At 46.2% G+C, this 19,054-nt stretch overlaps 5 protein-coding genes across 7 annotated transcripts; 3 read left to right on the top strand and 2 right to left on the bottom strand.

Annotated features, from left to right (window-relative positions):
• Window positions 1-67: 67 nt before the first annotated feature.
• On the bottom strand, window positions 68-2,626 carry snrnp40 (small nuclear ribonucleoprotein 40 (U5)). The gene is made up of 10 exons (XM_049750781.2): window positions 2,351-2,626; window positions 2,001-2,130; window positions 1,844-1,937; window positions 1,597-1,762; window positions 1,353-1,475; window positions 1,166-1,286; window positions 1,003-1,085; window positions 801-862; window positions 598-701; window positions 68-416 (listed from the first exon to the last, which is right to left on the bottom strand). The coding sequence occupies exons 1-10, from the start codon at window positions 2,462-2,464 to the stop codon at window positions 367-369; spliced, it is 1,047 nt and encodes a 348-aa protein (XP_049606738.1). The 5' UTR covers window positions 2,465-2,626; the 3' UTR covers window positions 68-366.
• Window positions 2,627-2,873: 247 nt separating this feature from the next.
• zcchc17 (zinc finger, CCHC domain containing 17) lies at window positions 2,874-5,828 on the top strand. 3 transcript variants are annotated; one of them, XM_068649028.1, is made up of 7 exons: window positions 2,874-2,962; window positions 3,155-3,298; window positions 3,483-3,583; window positions 3,699-3,790; window positions 3,855-3,955; window positions 4,026-4,177; window positions 4,373-5,828. In XM_068649028.1, exons 2-7 carry the CDS (start codon window positions 3,169-3,171, stop codon window positions 4,538-4,540), a joined length of 744 nt encoding a protein of 247 aa, XP_068505129.1. In that variant the 5' UTR covers window positions 2,874-2,962; window positions 3,155-3,168; the 3' UTR covers window positions 4,541-5,828. The 3 variants fall into 3 exon arrangements, with proteins under 3 accessions (XP_068505129.1, XP_068505130.1, XP_049606748.1); XM_068649029.1 differs by having other exon boundaries at window positions 2,889-3,298; window positions 4,373-4,575; window positions 4,645-5,828; XM_049750791.2 differs by having other exon boundaries at window positions 2,889-3,298.
• Window positions 5,829-6,612: 784 nt separating this feature from the next.
• Window positions 6,613-8,438, bottom strand: fabp3 (fatty acid binding protein 3, muscle and heart). Its single transcript, XM_049750793.2, has 4 exons — window positions 8,270-8,438; window positions 7,416-7,588; window positions 7,085-7,186; window positions 6,613-7,005 (listed from the first exon to the last, which is right to left on the bottom strand). Exons 1-4 carry the CDS (start codon window positions 8,340-8,342, stop codon window positions 6,952-6,954), a joined length of 402 nt encoding a protein of 133 aa, XP_049606750.1. The 5' UTR covers window positions 8,343-8,438; the 3' UTR covers window positions 6,613-6,951.
• Window positions 8,439-10,568: 2,130 nt separating this feature from the next.
• dclk3 (doublecortin-like kinase 3) lies at window positions 10,569-13,656 on the top strand. Its single transcript, XM_049751917.1, has 8 exons — window positions 10,569-10,626; window positions 11,026-11,234; window positions 11,368-11,499; window positions 11,573-12,086; window positions 12,158-12,636; window positions 12,735-12,867; window positions 12,933-13,100; window positions 13,338-13,656. The coding sequence occupies exons 1-8, from the start codon at window positions 10,569-10,571 to the stop codon at window positions 13,610-13,612; spliced, it is 1,968 nt and encodes a 655-aa protein (XP_049607874.1). The 3' UTR covers window positions 13,613-13,656.
• A 392-nt stretch (window positions 13,657-14,048) lies between these two features.
• zftraf1 (zinc finger TRAF-type containing 1) lies at window positions 14,049-18,745 on the top strand. Its single transcript, XM_049750410.1, has 6 exons — window positions 14,049-14,999; window positions 16,094-16,188; window positions 16,271-16,414; window positions 16,558-16,769; window positions 16,849-17,027; window positions 17,348-18,745. Exons 1-6 carry the CDS (start codon window positions 14,733-14,735, stop codon window positions 17,558-17,560), a joined length of 1,110 nt encoding a protein of 369 aa, XP_049606367.1. The 5' UTR covers window positions 14,049-14,732; the 3' UTR covers window positions 17,561-18,745.
• The last annotated feature ends 309 nt before the right edge of the window (window positions 18,746-19,054 follow it).

Consider the following 19,054-nt stretch of genomic DNA (forward strand, 5'->3'; position numbering starts at 1 on the left):
GTTCGTGCAGCCTCCAAACGACAAATTTATTGGTTTTAGCAACACATCATACACAAGCTCAGACCTGTTTTCTTTCCAGAACATGTGGATTTTATTAAAAAGACCCAATACATTGGGATTAAAAAAAAACATTGATGTTCTCAGGCACTCACTCAACTGCACACACACTAGGGCTGCACAATACATCGGAAAAGTATCAATATCGCGATATCGTCTGATGCAAAATGTATATTGCAAAGACATTTTCTTAAAGAATAGATTTTATCCTTTGTTCTTATTTTTATCAGTCAGCTTCAAACTTAAATGTACATTACCATCCCGTTCATTTTCCAATATTGTGCAACCCTAACACACGCGCAACGTTTGCTACTGAATCTCTCCCATGTAGAGTCGTTTGTCGCTGCCACCAGAGAGCACTGTGAAGACAAAGCAAGCAAAACGTTAGCAAGAAACAAAACAACAAATAGTTCATGAATATCTTGTAATTGCAACTTACTTCACCAATTCTCACACTTAATTACGCAAACAAAAAAGAAGCTTGTGACCGCTAACAACAGCAAGTAAAAAATATCAGTCGGTGTCAACGGCGAGACGTACCGACGGGTTCTTCCGGATGAAAGACGACTTCGTTGACAGAACCAGCATGTCCCGGTAGCTTGTAGAGGATGCGGCGTGACGTGGTGTCCCAAATGTAAACGAATCTAACACAGAAACATCAGACTTGTTATTTTTCCAGGATTCCGGTACACCTGCTTGAGGAAATTTTTTATCTCATGTGTTTGAGTGTGTGTGTGTGTCACCTGTCAGCTGATCCTGCGGCGATTTTGCTGCCGTCAGTGGACCACGAGCACCTCAAGAGATTCTTGAAGAAAACAAAAGTGGCCATTGGATTTTGTCACCAAAAAAAACTAAACATAAACACACTGCTCTGATAGCTTCCAAGATTAGCTGATGTCCACAAGTACGAGTCGCTCACAAGCTTTTCATGAAAACATTTGTTACCTTTTCAAAGTTGTGTACGTTGCCCTGGAAAATCTTCACGCATCTTTCCTTGGGTGCAAAAGGTCGAACATCCCAAATACGCACTGCGCACACAAATTAAGGAGGGTGAATGCACACACTTGAAAAGCGGAGAAAGTTTTGGTTTCTGTTGTCAAATGTTTACCGGTGTTGTCCATGGAGTTGGAGAGCAGGTAAGACCCCTCCGAGCTTAGACTGAGTCCGGTCACCGAGTCGCCGTGTCCGTGCATGTTGTACATAAGCTTGTTCTGCCTCAAGTCCCACACCTGCAACAAACAATTACGGGAAGATTCTGTGGCGTACCACAGTCATGTGGCTTCAAAATTTGCTACCTTGATGTCATTGTCGATCCCTCCGGACAGAATCTGGTCGCTGGTGTCGTTGAAGGTGACGGCGAGAACCTGGTAGGTGTTTTGGAAGGTGTGGATGGCACCTTTCTTGCGCACGTCCCACAGCTACAACACATCCACAATGCAGTGCTACTTCAAATTTTTAAGATACGAGGACTTTTTTCCCAACTTTTGTTTTTAGGGTAGTAACCCTAAACCCATGACGTCACATTCTATGCCGCCTGACCTTGACGGTCCCGTCGTCGCTGCCGGTACACACGAGTTGGGGTCCCCTGCGGGCGGGGTAGCAGGTGTTAACAAAGGAGGTGTGGCCCTTCAGCCGCTTGATCCGCTCGCCCGTTTCGCTGTCCCACACGCCCACCGTCTTGTCCGTGCTTGCAGAAAACAGCAGGCTGAACGGCAACAAAATAAAAACAACTTTAATTTTATCTGGTGTTTCAGCAACAAGTTCCAAAGTAGGCTAGTTTAGTGACCTTCCGTCTGTGTTGTAGTGCAGCTCCATCACTGCTCCGCTGTGACCCTTCAGCGTTGCAAAGTTGTCGCAGTCTCCGTAAACATTCCACATCACTACAAACACAAAAATAAAGTTTATATCTTCCTTGCACAGTTTGTTTGTATGTGGCGACTTACATATGAGCCTGTCAAAGCCGGACGAGGCCAGGGTGGCACCGTTGGGGTGAAACTTGCAGCAGTACACCTCGCCCTCATGGCCTGACATCAGCATGATGGGGGCCTGCAGGCTGGAGGTCCTAGGGGGCCCCTGAAAAAGACAATTCACATTATTACATTTACTGGCAAGGAAGTACTATTTTTCACCGCTAGGTTGCACTGGTGGGCTAGCTTAGCATAAGCAAAAAGCAACCGCTGACACTGATTTACAAAGTATTTTGCAGTCCATTTACAGTTATTGTGTTATAGTTAACATGAACATGATGATCTTAGTGTTAGATTATATGCGATTCGGAAAAACGTAACAATACCCCGGCCACGAGCTGCTGAGACTGGGCCGCCGCCACTAGCTCCGTCCGGGGTCTCTTCATGGCAGCAGAGGGCACCACCGCCATGTCAGCCGTTCTCTTTTTTGGCTCAATCATTCCTGTTTCGTTGATGATACCGTCCAAAAAAAATGAAATTCCGTTGTTTGGCCGCTTAAAAACACGAATGAATGGGGCGTCTTTTCACGGTGCTACATAGAGCGGTAAGCTATTGGGGAAGAGGAAAGTACTGCCGCATGTTTAAGCAGTCCGATTGGTCGAGATTTGCAGTTATTGTGCTGATTGGCTAATGGGCTTGTTTTTAGTTATTAAACCGGAAGTAGTTACGCGTCCTCTGACTGGTAGGAAGGAAAAAAATCAAATGGCAAATGGCAAAATAAAATTAATACAGATGCATAAATAAAAAAATAGGAATAGACTTTGAAATTTATATCTGCTGCAAAACTTTGGCTTGCTATCAGTTGTCTGATTAGCTCCGATGATTGGCTACAGTGCCTGTCGTCATTTTGTCATGCCCCGGAAGTATAACTTTTTCCGGAAGTGCATCCTTGTTCCAAAAGTGACAATTGTCGCTAACACCGCTACCTTAAATCCTGTGTGAGTTGTATCAGCGTACTTTACGGAGTTTAAACAGTCTTTTACAAACATGCAAGCTATGTTAAATTGTATTTAAATCGGGTTATCCTCTATTTTTGCCAGTCGAGGTGATGTTTGAATTGCGCAAACGTTAGCTTGCAGTGAAGGGACATTCCTAAATTCAATTTTCCTTAAACGATACTATTGATACAGGTAGAAAGGTCGATATGTCCGACATTGAGTCGGAGCCGGCGGGGCTGGAAGGCCTGCCGCCGCTCTTCAGCATTTCCAAGGGAGAAGTGGTCTCCGTGCAGACGTACGGAGCTTTTGTCCGCCTGCCAGGCTACAAGAAGGAAGGTGAGTGTGCCAAGGGAATCGGAGAACGTTCATATAGTATGGTTTCAATAAGTTGGATTTTATATGAGATGGTGTTCAAATGCACAAATTGCAGACTTCCCAGTTGTCATGAAAGCAACGTGAGAGCCAGAAATAAAGACAAATTGGCTCACTTTTTTTGTTGACAGTCTGTTTGTAATTTTAGGTCTGGTACACGTGAGTGAGATGTCAGCCACGCGCGTCGAGAGCGCTGCAGAAGTAGTCGACGTGGGAGAGAAAGTGTGGATTAAAGTCATCGGGAGAGAGGTAATGACACATGTACATACAATAATTGGTAAGGGTTCAGGAACTTTTGTTTCTGTTCACTTTCATGGTATCCGTGATGCGATGACTGCTTTCAAGTGTGTCTTTCGCTTGTCAGAAAAATGGCGAGAAGATCAAGCTGTCCTTCTCTATGAAAGCCGTCAATCAGGGCACAGGCCGAGACTTGGACCCCAACAACGTTATGGCAGAGTATGTTTATTTTGTCGTGTCACATGCACATTTGTCTTATTAACATGTCGGCGTACGTGCGCAGGCAGGATGCCCGGCGGCGGAGGCAGTTCCGAGACCACACGGGCAACAGGATCACGCTTGAGGCCGTTCTCAACACTACCTGCACTAAATGTGGCTGCAAAGGTGCTTGAATATCTTAAATCAATCCCATTGAAATCACTTTATAAACCGAATCTGCCCCTTGCGTTTTTAGGCCACTTCACAAAGGACTGCTACTCTGCACCCGGTTTGCAGTACGCTCTTGTGCCAGAAGAGGGCGACGAAGAAACACAGCAGCAGCAACAGCAGCAGTCATCTGCAGCGGCACCTCAAAAAGATAAAGACAAAAAGAAGAAGAAAAAGAAGGTATTGTGAATGTCGCATTGTACTAATCGCTTTAGCTTGAGTGCACTTTAACTGCAGGACAAATTTTCAGCTCTACTGATTGGAGATAACCAGATGCATGACAAAAATGTTGTTTTAAACATGGCCAAAATACATGCACCATAATAATAAAATTCCTCAACCCCCACGTGACATTTCTTTTCTTTTACCCACCAGGAGAAGAAGATGAAGAAGAAGAGGAAGCGCGAGAGGAAAGCGTCGGACAGTGGCGAGAGCAGCAGCGACAGCGGCGAGTGCAAACCCAAGCGGAGATGTCACGAGCGTGACGACGACAACAAGCACAAGAAGAAACACAAGAAACACAAGTCGCACAAGCACAGCTGAGACGCACGCCCATTTGCAAAATGGCCGCCATAGCGGTGAGGACTCATTTTCCCTTCAACTTTGGATTTTTATCACATTTTTCCCTCTTTTTCTCTTTGTGGAAGGAGTACTTCTGGTTTCAGTCACTGGAACTTCAACTTGGACTAAAGCCAATAGTACCCATTGCATTTTCATCCAAACTTCTGGTAACATTTGGTCCTGGTACCTTTAGATCCATGGACTCCAAGGTCTTCAGACCTAAGCTCTGTTTACGTTCTGCTTTTAGTTTTGAGTACTTTTAGTTCCCGAGGCTAACACTAAAAGTGCACAATTGCCTGTTTTGAATTCTAATCTTAATTTTTTTATCACACTTTTTTTGTTATTTTGCAGCTCCTTTTTGTTATCTGGTGACATGTAAGTGGATATGTGTAAGCAATATGGCATCCACCCCACGAGTAGAAATCTTCATCTAGTTTCACACGTCTCTATTTTCTGAATAACACACATACACGCACGCACGCACACACACACACACACACACACACACACACACACACACACACACACACACACACACACACAGGAAGCAGTAAAGGCGCAAACAGGAAGTGTAGTGTGCCTGATACTGGCACTTCCTCCGTGTTTTGACTCAGGGTTCTTTTGAAATTCAACCAATTGAAGGTTACTCTTGGGCAATAGGACTATTTATAAAAAAAAAAAAAAAAAAGGACGATCCTTCCAGTGTCAGTAAGAAAAAAAAATTATAGGCGTGATTGATGATTTCCAGATGTTGCGCAGTGCGTTTGGCAAGCTGCGATTCAGGATTGCTCGACCGTGGGTTGAAATAAGGCCCGTCGGAACATGTAATGAAGGATTTTGTGCAGCCATGTCGGTTTTCATAATCGGAGAAGGGCGGAAAAAAAGTCATTAGCATACACTGAGAAAATTCTAAGCATCCGCTTGCCAGAAATGGAAGAAAACAACATCACAGGTATAAAGTTTTTTGGCTCTTGTGTTTGTTTGCATGTAGCGGGTTGGCCTGTGCTCCTGACAAGCAGGAAGTCTAATTCCCACAATGTCAATTACAAATGAACAATGTGTGCGTGTTTTGGTGTGCAAAAAGGATGTGACAACCCCTCAGTTGTTATGTAGGGTATTTTAATTCTACAGAGTTGGCTGTCCTCCAACAAAAGAGTGCTGCATGTGTTTATAACTGATAGCATACATAGCATGCAACGTTTACAGACATGTTATAACAATAATGGGGGGAATTGTATGGTGTGTAGGCACAATAAAGTGTGACAAAGTGTTTCCCGCTTCTGCATGTGAACTGGTTCCTAGTATGGAAGGCAGAAGGTCGAAGTTGCACAAGTGGCTTTAATTTCTGCTTTTTTCACATTTACTCGATGTGAAAAATACATGTGGCCTATATTTTTTTCTAATTTTCAATTATTTTCTTCTACTTTTGTGGGAGCATTTTTATATATATATTTTTAGTCTATGTTTTGTTATTCCTGGTACTGTCCAGTAGGTGTAGAAGGTGAGGCACCATCCAGGTCTTTAAAGACCTTGGATCTAGTTGGCGACCTGTAATGATCACATGCTGCCTCTGTTGCACATAAAAGCACCTGGAATTGTTCCTTTCACCTTGCCAGGACACACACACACACACACACGCAGTAGAGGACGCATAGGAGCTGCCCGATATTTATTTATAGAATGGAAAGTCTGATCACACTTTTTGAATCACTTCAGAGGCGTCGGCCAAATTCCATTCCGGACTTGTGTTTGGCAACGCTTGCCTCGTCTTTTTCTATGCGCATGTCTATGCTATCCGGTAAAAAACAACAACATATAGCTAAATTTTGCATTCGTCAAACAAATTTTTGTTTTGAATATATATATTTTTTAAATTAAATTTTAGATTTTTTTTCAGAAAATTTTGCATTCATAAATTTTTTTTTTGTGTTGAATAATATATTTTTTTAAATTAAATTTGACATTTTTATTCAGAAAATTCCATGGAGCTTTAAATTTTTCTGTGGGCAGTTTGCGACAGTAATTTTGGAGACATTAAAAAAAATAAATCACAATTTTCACGTTTCACCTTAGATGGTATATTTTTTAATTATATCCAATATTTTCAGTTGAAAACATTTGTAGGTTTAAAAACCGATTCCATGCATCTCAACTGCGGACAAAACAACCCCCCCCTCCCCCCCCCAAAAAAAGCATATTCCAAAGAAAATCAATAAAATTTCATTGGGATATTTTCAGTGTTTTTAACAGTAGAGATGGACGGCAGAGCGGGACAGGTCCACAGATGGCGTAATACTGACACTCCGCTATACGAAGGAAAGGTGAGTTGCCACACATGGGTTTTGGGGCTGTGCGGATGCAAGGATGTTTTTTAGCGAGTGCGTGGAAGGTCTTCATTCCGCCCGCTCGTAGGCGCGCGTGCTGACCACGTCTCCGAAAGTCAGCGTCTGTTTCCAAAACAGAAAGAGTACCTTTCAGAAAACCAAATCACACTTTGCGGGTTTTTGCTTTTGAGGGGCGACGGACCAGCGTGAGGGCGTTGTCGTTGACTTCTCGCACCAGACTGGTCTCCTTGCCATCCCACCGCTGGATGTGCACCATCTTGCCGTTTTCTATTGTCACCAGTGACTGCACAAAAGGCAGGGAGGGGCAAACACGATATGGGAAAATAAAAAAAACGCTCATGGAAATCAGACAAGTGATTTTTTTGCATAATTCACTGACATGACGGTTACGCAGGCACATTCATTTGACGTTATTGTAATTTGCCTCCAATTAAAGTTTGACTATCAATTTGAAAACTCATTTCCATGGCAATCCTAAAAGGTTTGTAAATATTGCATTCAGTCAGACCCACCTTGACGTTCCTGCTGTCGGCAGTGGTCTCATCGAACTCCTCCCCCAGCTTGAAGGAGAGCTCAGTGTTCTTGACGCTGCTCCGCGTCTTGACCGTCACCTTGTCGCCCTCCACCTCGATGATGGTGGTGGGCTTGGTCATGTTGCCCAATTTGCGAACGGGGTAGCTCACGCCTGTGGAACCAACATTGCATTTAGGCGGCGTGGGAAAATTGATAAAGTGTTGTGACTGTCACTCGTGGGGTGATGTGTGCTTTGTCTGCAGCCTGTTAGGCGGGATTACGGATCACCTCTGCACACGGGTGCACCTGAACATGCCACTCCGTGACTAATGGAGCCTTTTGTGTGTAAGGCTGCCGATTGCCTTGGCGACGGGGTCAGACGGGTCAATTGTAAAAGGGCCCTCAGGTCACAGCTTGTAAATATCTTGACACCCCACCCCCAACACACACATGCACGCACACACGTACAAATGTCTTGCATAGGCGTACCTAATTTAGTGTCCAGTGAGGTCCTATTTGGAATCACATGTTGCATTCTTTCTAAGCAGCATTTGAAAGTGCAAGCCCTCCTACATTTACCAACAATGGCCACCTTTCACATGGAAGTGTGTGACCGGTTCCTCAGTTCTCCCGCAGTGGTGGTGGTAGGGGGGGGCATTCAGGGCCCGGCTCCTCCACACTCAGGCCATGTGCTCGCTTACTCACCACCCCTCCTCTTCTTCCTCAGTCTTTTCCACCCTTATGCTACATTCTACATCTTGTTTGTCCCTTGAATGAATGCACACACACACACACACTAGCGGGCAGCATGTGCTCACTCACACACACATCGCACCCCAAAAAACAGACTCACCCAGCACCTTCATGTACTCATCAAAATTCTCGCTGTTTTTCAGGTTCCATGTGCCCACAAATGCCTCGGCCATGATGTCTGCGGAAAGCTGGAGGAATGAGGGGAGAGTGTGTGTGTGAGTGTGTGAGAGAGAGAAGAAACGCAGGCTGCAGAAAGACGAAGGAGGAGGAGGAAGTGCCGCGCTCCTACTGGCTGGCTTGACACCGGCTGTTCGTGATGTCATCGGGCTCGATGAGAAGAGGAGGAGGGGAAGGGGAAGAGGCGAGGAAAGCGGTGAGTGGAGGCACTGACTTTTTCCCGGGGTGATACGACGTGCACTGTCATGTGCCGCAGACACTGAAGAGATCTTCATTCTGAACAATTGCACCATCATCATCTAGATTGTGGAAAAAAAAAGATGACTTTTCATTTGGCTTTGTTTATTGATCACTATAGCTTTTAAAAGTCTGCACACCTCTGCTCAAATGCCAAGTTTTGGGGATACAAATAAATGGCAGCCAAATTCTGCAGTGTATTCAGCCAAACCTTTCAGAACTTGCTTCACAGGAATAAAAAAAGTGCAGCAGGTGACTGGCCCCCAATGACCAATCATTGAAGCCAAGAGTGGAACCCAAGTCGAGACCAGTCGTTTGTCCCGGAAGTAGGACACGTCATTACTCTTACTACTTCTTCACTCGGCACGTTTGCCCTCAAATAAAAAATAAAAAAAATAATTGCCGCGTGTGTGCTTGTTTTTGTGCCTGTCGGCGCACTTTTGCACGCCCAGACAGGCTCGCCTAAGATGTCTTGTGACCGACTTCCCGCTTTCCAAGGCAAAGCCCAATATGAACACACTTTTCAAGGAATTAAGTGTGCATTATGCGACATTATTTACATCCTGATGAAACAGCAAAGACCTTCCTGTGCACGGCTAACTTCACAAAAATAAATGTTTTTCAAATGTTCAACATGGGAGAATGAGATAGTGAGAACTAGAGTGGGCTAACCATTGCATGTGTATGTTGAATTAAAATGGTCAGGTGTGAAACTTGTCGCCTCACAGCACATGTTACACTGTCCTTGTCCCACGAAGGCTCGTCTGGGCTCATGGGTTTGTGTTTGACATAAACAGGTGTGAGACACTGGCACGGAAAAAAACAAGCAGGGCACGAGGTGAAAGGTGAAGATTATAAAAGAGCCACCCACACCGCATTCAAAATTATCTCGTAAGGAGAGATTGGTCTCAAGTGATGTTATGGCATGATTTGTAGCGCGCGACCTTTGGAGGGCATGACTTCCCAGAGAGCTTGGAAATGCAAAGATTGACTTAGCAGGCCTCCGCAAACCTACATGCTATATTCAAGCTACAGGAATTGAGTGTTGAGGAATGTTGATGGCACTTCCAACTTTATTACATGGATTCTGTTTGTGACTTGTGAAGACAAAAATGGCTTCTGAGGGTGCTGGGGCTGCTTTTGGTGCACTTACCCCATCTGTTGGTTAATTGACAGTATTGCAACCAAATAAATGTTGACCATAAAATAAAATACGATTGAAATGAAATGTTTGAGCTTTTTTTCTAACCAAGCAGCAGAGCATTTCAAAATATACAGTTCTTTTTTTTCCTTCAACATTGCCCGGCTCGTTACATACGGTTGAGTGGTCAGACAGGATATAGATCCGGGAGCCAAATAAAGGAATTGCTAATCCAATATTGGCAGTGTCCCTGGAGACAGAATCATACGGAGCCTTCAATACAAAAAGACCACCCAAGTGTCGCATGTCGCATCCGAGATGACATTAGCAAAAGTAGCCAAGTCTCTTTTTTTTTTTGTAAGTGAGAAATAGTCCAAGAAAATTCCCAACCAAAAACATGTTAGAATATAATTTGATCATTAAGTTAATTACCATTAAATTCTGAGGAACTGAAATGCTCTTAGGCTCTTGTAAAGCAACAAATATTAAGTATTACATTTTCCTAAGTAAATTCCAAAATAAAATCTATTTGCTTGTCATAAGCGCCATAAAGCGCAATAAATAAAAGTTAGCTCGTTCCTTGCTTCAACATTCATCTAACTGCTACGACAAACATCATGCATGGCTGGGTTGTGAGCTGGCAGAATTTTTAGCATCTCGAGTGTTTTACTTTGAAGTACTAGTTAACTATACTTCCTACTCCGAGGCATCGAGTTTGACAAATAACCATGGCAACCGCGTAACGCCGGCTCGTGTCACGTTCAGCTCGGGCGGGAGTGACGTCACAGGCTTGTTTTCAATTGGAACTCGCTACTCACTTGTTTGGCTCTTGTTTTGCTTAGAAATGGGACCGCCTGCGAAGACTCGCTTAGGCTGCGACAGGGCAAAGAAATGGAAAACAGGTGAGTTTTTTTTTTTTAATTTACACGTCGGTTCCATATATGGGAAATGGAAACAAAAGATACTTATTTTAGGGGGGTCTTGCAAACTAGGGCTTAATAGGGGGTCTGTTTGGTAATTGGGTTGTACACACTCCCGCCAACACTCGTCAGTCACTGAAAGACGCCCACTAACTCTGCAGAAAGTGAAAGATGTCGGTGTCCTCAAAGCTTCATGAATGATGCAGATATCCGGGTCAAAGAAACCAAGCTTTGCTTGTGTGTATGTCTCAAGAAAGCCTAAATAATTAATGCAGGTCCACATGAAGTCTCTCAAATGACACCACTTGCACTCCATGTAATGGAAAAAAACCAAATCTGATTAAGTCTGGAAGTCTGACGTTTCGGTTTGATTTTTTCCAGCTCCCGGCCCTTCCCTGAGGCGCACCGACGGTGCTACTGCGCCCTCTCTGCCGCCGCCTCCCTGGCACAGTCCCCCCCGACAGCGGCCGGCTCAGATCCGCGGAGCAGCCCCTCACCTGCCCCTCTTCCACGGGCGACACGCGGAAGAGAGTGCCGAGCGACCCCATCTGGTCACTGTTGTTCGACCCAGTCAGAGCGCACCACGAAAGGTGAACGGCCTTTTTTTGTCTTTTGACTCGGGAAGCAGCATGGGGCTCATCATCAAGTATAGCCCGCGGGATCAGAAATGATTCTAAACGAATGGTTGGAACCAACTAAAGGTGTTCATTTTTGCCCCCCAAGGTGACGGTGCTTTTAAACCGCAGGGGCGTGGTCTCCTTTGATCAACTCCTATTGGACATCTCGGAAGCGCTCGGGTTCCCTCGTTGGCATCGATCCAGAGTGACCCGCCTCTACACCGCTTTTGCCCGAGAGGTTGGACCTTTCTTCTGTTTTCCATCATCCGCACCAGGAATCCCAGATTAGTGTTGCCCGTTCTCCACCGCAGGTGAAGAGTGCTGGCGACTTCTTCCGCGGCGAAACAGCCCTCCTGGCGCTGGGTAAAGGCCGCCCTGAGCTGAGCAGTCTGGGGGAGGCACTGGAGGAGCTTTTCCCGGAGCAGTGCCGCTACCGGGCCGAGGCGCTGCTGGTCTGGGAGAAGAAGCTCCGACCAGCGCTGGATAAAGCTGGCAAGGCGGACAGTGGCTACGGCGAGGCGGCAGATGACAAGGAGCCTGCAAACGAGAGGCCACCATCGGAGGCGGAAAAGTCGAGTAAGGGTGTGTCCAGGAAAGCCGCTCACCTTCCCAACCATCTGCAGAAGCTCAGAGTGAGGGCTGGGGTCTGTGAGGCAACGCCACCTGCCATTGGTCGATTCCAACGGGAGCGAGAGACAGACTTTGCTCCTCTGTGTGAAAACTGCTTGGCGAGAAGAGTAAAGCCTCCGAAGTGGACCAATCCGCTTTCAGAAAAGGCCCCACTGCCTCCTGTGTGCAGGAAACAAACAGCAAGTTCACTCCAAGGTTGTAAATGTCTGCTGCCGTTTTTTTATTTGCTGTGTGCTGTCGTTATGTTTTGTGTCCATTGTGTAAAGGTGAGTGGAAGAATCCTCCTGCGATCTCGAGGGACTTCTCCGGGCTTTGCTCGGAGGGCAGCGAGGTTTCCGAGGCAGACGTGGCTCATCTCTACGAGGTGGGGCGCCTCCTCGGGGACGGCAACTTTGCGGTGGTGCGCGAGTGCCGGCGCCGCGCCGATGGGCGCGCGCTGGCTGTCAAGATGGTGGAGTGCTCCCGGCTGCTGGGCCGGGAGCACATGCTGCAGAACGAACTGAGCCTGCTAGCCAGCCTGCGGCACCCGCGCATCGTCAGGCTGCTGGACCACCACCGCACGCCCACCAGGGCCTACCTGGTCATGGAGCTGGCCGGCGGCGGCGACCTCTTCGAGGCCATCGGCCAGCGTGGCAGCTTCGGCGAGGGCGAGGCCGCGCTCATGGTGGCTGACGTGGGCGAGGCGCTCAAGTACATCCACCGCAGGAGTGTGGTCCACCGAGACGTCAAACCGGAGAACCTGCTGGTCAGTCGCCAAAAACACCCGGCGTCAATACTTTTCTGACATGGCCTTGGAGTGAATTGTACTCAAGCAAGCTAAACTAAGTCTTTGCTCCCTCTCAGATCGTTCAAGCGGTTCCTGGCGTGACCAGACTAAAACTGGCCGACTTTGGTCTCGCCATGGTCGTGACCGAGCCCGTCTTCACCATCTGCGGCACGCCGACCTACGTGGCGCCCGAGATTCTGTCCGAGACAGGTTAGCGCTGCACCATAGTCCATCTGGAAGTATTTCTAAATCACAGGATTGACATGACCCGGTAGGATATGGCGTGGAGGTGGACATGTGGGCGCTGGGTGTCATTCTTTACATCCTTCTGTGCGGCTTCGCCCCTTTTCGAAGTCGGGATCGAGACCAGGATGAACTGTTTGAGATCATCAAACGGGGGCAACTGCATTTCCCACCCCCCTATTGGGATGCCATCTCAGAAGGTAGGACTTTGGAACATGACAAAAGTGCTAGGATTTGCAATTCAACCACAATTTTATGAACAAACATGCAAAAAAATATATATAATGGTGGCGGCATAGTTGGACTTAAAAAGTTAAAAACAATGAACTGTACTTTGATAGTAATAATTTTGCTTGCCACTAGAGGGAGCCATTATCGAAATTGCTTATCCTCGCTGAATTTAAATACAACTGAAGCACAATTATTTTGTTGATCAGAAGCCAAAGGCCTGGTCTCAGGCCTCATCCAGCCAGACCCGGTCACCAGGATGACAGCAGAACACACATTGCAACATCCCTGGCTGAGGGCCATGGCCACCGGCTGCCAGCCCAAGACACTGGAGAGCCACTGCAAGACCAGGATGGAAGAAACATCACCCAGACCAGCACTGCTAGACAGACAGAAGGTCCAGAATACACTGAGGGAAGAGCCAGAAACTGTTCTTCCCTCAAGCAGCGGGCAGGCTTCAGACCGGATTTGTTCAGACGCTTAATCGGGCAGAAACAAGCAGGCCATTAAAACAAAAAGTCAAATGTACTTTTAGTTTCAATGCAGGTACCCCCCCCCCCCCCCCTCATTGGAGTAGGCTTAGACTTTGTTGTGAAGCCTTTGTTTACTCACCTTGTATTTCTCGTTGTATCATTCATACATAATTATAGAGTAGAGGGTCTACCAGAACCAGTCAGACCACTTGCAGCTGATTGCACAAGCAGCACAATATGCAAATCAACAAACCACGATATATTTTTTGCTTGTTTATTAAGTGGTTAGTAATTAAACGTGGTCATCAAAGCGCCTTCGTGCGTCCCGCGTGGGCTCCGACGAGCTCTCCAACTGCTTTAAAAAGCAGTCAGCTGACACAACTTTGGTCAGCTTTCAAAGCCCTCTTGCTTCGTCTGCGCCCAATGCGCATGCGCGTTCCCCAACTCTTTAAATACCCCCAAGTCATCTGTGGGCATAACAAAACATTCCGCTGTCCACCCATTCGACACGGCCTGGCGGGTGGAGGTTGAGGGCGGCCATTTCGATAGCAAATTCAATATGAAAATTATGTTTTCTTTTCTGAGTAAGTCCCACTCTGACCCGGAGTCGTAAAAGGGTGAAAACTCGGAGACACAGAGCGGGGGGGAGACGGACAGGGAGAAAAACAAAGATGGCTGTGTGAGCTCAACAGACGAACCACCACCAACAACAAGCGTCTGTGGACCGGGAAAGACATCTCGGGCAGTCGGAGCGGACACAGCCGAACCGAGTCGAGCTGTCGGGAGGGCGAAAGCCCCCCTCCCCCTCCTTAAAAACAGCTGACTTGTTTTTTGTTCTGGCTGCCAACGGAGTGCCGTGTTCAGGGCTCGGTGTCAACTAGCTAGCCGCACCGTAAGTCCTTCCCCTCGGGTGACATTTTGTCTGCACCTCGGTTTTGACTTCCAGAAAACCTTGAAAATTAGCCCTTAAAATTACGAGTGAGCTAGCATTCCACCGATAGCCATAGCACGGGTGTTAGCCGACTAGCGAGCTAGCTGTCAGTTAGCTTCGAAGTTAGCCCCCACCCTTTCAAGATAGAAACAAGTGAATTTGTGGTGGGGGGGTACATAGGAAGTTTTGGACAGATTCGGATGTCCGCCATGGAAGACGATGACATGATGTCTGCGCCCGGTGGCTCCTCCGCGGTCCCGGTGGCGGGGGCGGCCGAAGCGGCTGTAGCCGGGGCCGGGCTTGTCGGGCAGGAGGACGTCGTGATGAGGCCCGAGACGGACTCGGACGAGCCCCCCAAGAAGAAGACCAAAGTGCCCGAGGCGGAGTCCGGCAAGTTGGAGGAGAGACTGTACTCTGTGCTCTGCTGCACCGTGTGCCTAGACTTGCCCAAGGCGTCTGTGTATCAGGTAAATGTGTCACAAACATGCCCCAACACGTCCCTGCTACACCCTCACCCCCCAAAAAACTCCCCCCTAAAATACAGAAACTAGTGGGGCAACCTGATGCTCCATGGATTTATAAATACAGCCCTGGCCCAAGCAGGCATGTGCTGACACACCCTGTCCTCAGTGCCCTGCTTGTCAAGCCCACTGCCCAAAAGTCTGACATGATCTTCAAATAACCTTCAACTAAAGTCACTTTCCCAAGGCCAACACCCCTCAAAATAAAAGTAGTCCACTTCCCCCCTTGCCCCCGAATGCCACAAGCTGTCATATGCTCAATGTCAACCATGTTGTAAGCCCTGCACGTGACACTGCTACATACACTGTATTTAATATCATGTGCAAGCACAAGCAGTGCAAAGTTCAATCCACAACCCCCCCATCATGTCCCCCCAATCATTCACAATTGCCCCGAACACAATTTGAAATGACTGTTTTTGTACATAATATGTACATATGCCAAGAATCCTGATTGCTCCTTAAATGAGAAATGAAACATCTGCATGTCCAAATAGATGTCCAAAATCTCTTTGAACTAAAACACAATGAATTGTTGGGGGGTATAAAAGAAAACATCATAGCCAGTTATAATTGTAATATATACAAAGACAAAAATATTTGGGGTTAAAACACCTGGAAAAAAATTTGCATGTCCAAATTTTATGAAAAATCATGATTGAGAGGTTTTTTTTTTTTTTGGCTTGCTAGTGTCACCACATTTGAAATTGTTTATTTTGCAACGTTTTGTTTGGCATTTCTCCATCCATTATCAGAACTGCTTCATTATTAAAAAATGACATTGCTTCAGAAATTCCGTAGCATATATTTCCAAATTTTTAAAACCAAACATAATTTTTTGAACACGTACACAAATACAAGCTACATTGCCAAATTAAATGCAAACTTTTCCCCATTGTTATTTAGAATTTTAAAACTATGATTATGTGGATTCATTGTATTTCTACAGCTGAAAAAAGTGGGAAAATGTGCACAAGTAATTTCTTTTAGTCCGGATTTTGTTTGTAATTTAATTCTGATTATCCCATGTTGACCACTAGTGCACCAACGGTCACCTGATGTGCGCGGGCTGTTTCATTCACCTGCTGGCTGACTCTCGCCTCAAGGAGGAGCAGGCCACTTGTCCCAACTGCAGGTAGAGCTGAGCCAAGTCCAACCACTCGGTGGCGCTAGCAAGCGGCGACGTTGATCCCGAGCGTGTTTCCCTTCACCTGTAGGTGTGAGATCAGCAAGAACCTGTGCTGCAGGAACCTGGCGGTAGAGAAGGCGGTTAGCGAGCTGCCCACGGAATGCACATTCTGCCTTAAACAGTTCCCAAGGTCCAGTCTGGAGAGACACCAGAAGGACGAATGCCAGGACAGGTGGGTGAGACAGATGGGTGAGACAGATGGGGAGAAAAGGGCATCACTAACAGTTACCATGACAACAGCTGCACATCAGTGTTATTTTATTTTCATTTTATAAACACCTCTCACTGTCCTTTGTGTGTTTGTTTTTGTGCCAGGGTGACGATGTGCAAGTACAAGCGAATTGGGTGCCCGTGGCAGGGTCCCTTCCATGAGATGCCGGCTCACGAGGGCGAGTGCTCGCACCCCACCAAGACAGGCACGGAGCTGATGGGCATTCTGGGTGAAATGGACCAGAATCACCGCAGGGACATGCAGCTCTACAACAGCATCTTCAGCCTCCTCTGCTACGAGAAGATCGGATTCACCGGTAAGAGTTTTTTTGCGGCTTCGAGGTTCTTCTTTGCCATGGTTCTCATCTGCCGCGCGCGTGTGTGGACGCGCGCCAGAGGTGCAGTTCCGACCGTACCGCACGGACGACTTCATCACGAGACTGTATTATGAGACGCCGCGCTTCACCGTGCTCAACCAGACTTGGGTGTTGAAGGCGCGCGTCAACGACTCGGAGCGCAATCCCAACTTGTCGTGCAAGCGCACGCTCTCCTTCCAGCTCATCCTCAAGAGCAAGGTCAGCGAAAACTTTGCACGTCGCTGCTGCTTATAGACAGCCGTAAAGCGGGCCATGAAATTAGGCCAAGGTTGACTTGAAGGTGTCATGCTCGTCTTTATTACAAGAAGGCAACCAGATTTAGTGTGTGCAATGAAGTTTGGAATTTTTCTTTTTTTTTTTTTAGTAAGTTTTTAGCTTCAAAATTGTGTTTTTTGTTATTTTGAATTTTTCAGTTTATTTTAGATTTTTTTTTTTAAACGTAAAGTTTATATATATTCTTTCAGTTTTGTAGGTTTAAGGTAAGATACTAATAACGATGCGGGCGACTCCTCGGGTAGGTGAACTCGGCGCTGGAGTGCTCGTTCCTGCTGCTGAAAGGCCCGTATGACGACGTGCGCATCAAGCCGGTCATCCATCACTACGCCTTCAGCAACGACGATAGCGAGACGGACTACGTGCTGCTGCCCATCTGCGACTCTGTCGAGTGCAACAAACTGCTGGCCGCCAAAAACATCAACCTGCGCCTCTTCATCTTCCAGGTCCAAAAGTAAAAAAAAAAAAAAAAAAAACACAGACAACACACGGACGAAGCCCCGTGACCACCCCCCACCCCCCCACCACCACGAGGAGTGACTCAGAAGATGACGAGGATAAGACGCATTCAACCACTGATACCTCTTAACATACACACACGCACACACGCGACACACACACCCACTCACTCTACTAATCCACTTACCTCCTTTTAGCACACAAGTGAGAAGACCCCCTTAGGAACCTAGATTGATTTCGGGGTTAGTGGGTCTGAGGTGGACAGTGTGTAGCAGTTGGACCCCCCCTGCACACCCAAGAGCCAAAAGTAGCACACATACACACTACTGTGTGTGTGCAAGTGTTTCCTCAATGTGAAAACGAGCGTTGACTCGAATGAGCTGTGACGTGTGGTTGGATTTGTTTGCGACTCCATTTTATTTATATTTCATTTGACTTTTTTTTTAAACACTAAAGAATTCTAGCTACATATTTAACATTTGAATTGCTTTTGAGGCATCAATATTTTATGTGTGATTGATTACATTGAAGTTTTCTCCAGAAAAAGAAAATACATTTTTCCCAGCACACCTCGGATCATTGAAATATATTAAACATTAATTTCTTGGTTAAACCCGTAAAAAATATACAAGATGCAAAATCAGTACTGCTAAAAGTAGGAGTAGCATGACATGTTTTTAAAAGTGCGTTTTTAAGGATCAAGAACCAAATGCCTGCAATTAACATATTCAAAATGCCCCCTCACATTTATTTTTACAAAAAGTCACGTGTTCCATGCCCGTAATGATTGATTTTGTGCATCTGCTACATTATGAATGAATTGTGTATTAAACAAACTTTATTTCTACTTAGCACCTATTTTAGACATACATGTTTTTAAAAAGATGTTTAAGAAAAGTTTAAAGTTGAAACAGCCTTGTGACATCTTTAAATAGCAAACAAACCTATGAGAATGTGTGTGTGGGGGGGTACGCTACTTAAAGGACATTGGACTTGAAGGAGCAGATGTTACGTGAATCAAATCTACTGTCAAGCAGATAGATGTCTCCTCCTCACCTCTGCTGTATTTTTGGGGGTCTTTTCCAAAAGAAAAAAAACCCAAGAAGCTTCGGTGGACTCGCTCATCTCACTCTGGCTGTACATGTGCCTTTTATTATGATTATGATTAAAGCTCATCAACCTGCCTGCTGGCTTGTGTGAAAGTCATCCAGGACGAAAAAGGAGCGCGAGCGGGCCCGCCGCATGAATAATTGACGGCATGGCGGCGGCGTTATGAAATCCAAATTTAATTTTCCAGCCCGGCCGGGATGATGGATACGTTTCATTGGCTTAAAATAGGAATTGCCTCCACTTGAAAAATGAATTATCACACGCGCTCGTTATTACTGGAGTGAAGGCAAAAGGGCACGCGAGTCACTTGGGCTCTTTTAATTTATGGGGGATTTTTTAAAATGACTGCAATTCGGTCTCGTGATTGGTCAGATAACAAAATC

The sequence above is a fragment of the Syngnathus scovelli genome, chromosome 19 (genome assembly GCF_024217435.2).
Source record: "Syngnathus scovelli strain Florida chromosome 19, RoL_Ssco_1.2, whole genome shotgun sequence".
NCBI lineage: Eukaryota > Metazoa > Chordata > Actinopteri > Syngnathiformes > Syngnathidae > Syngnathus > Syngnathus scovelli.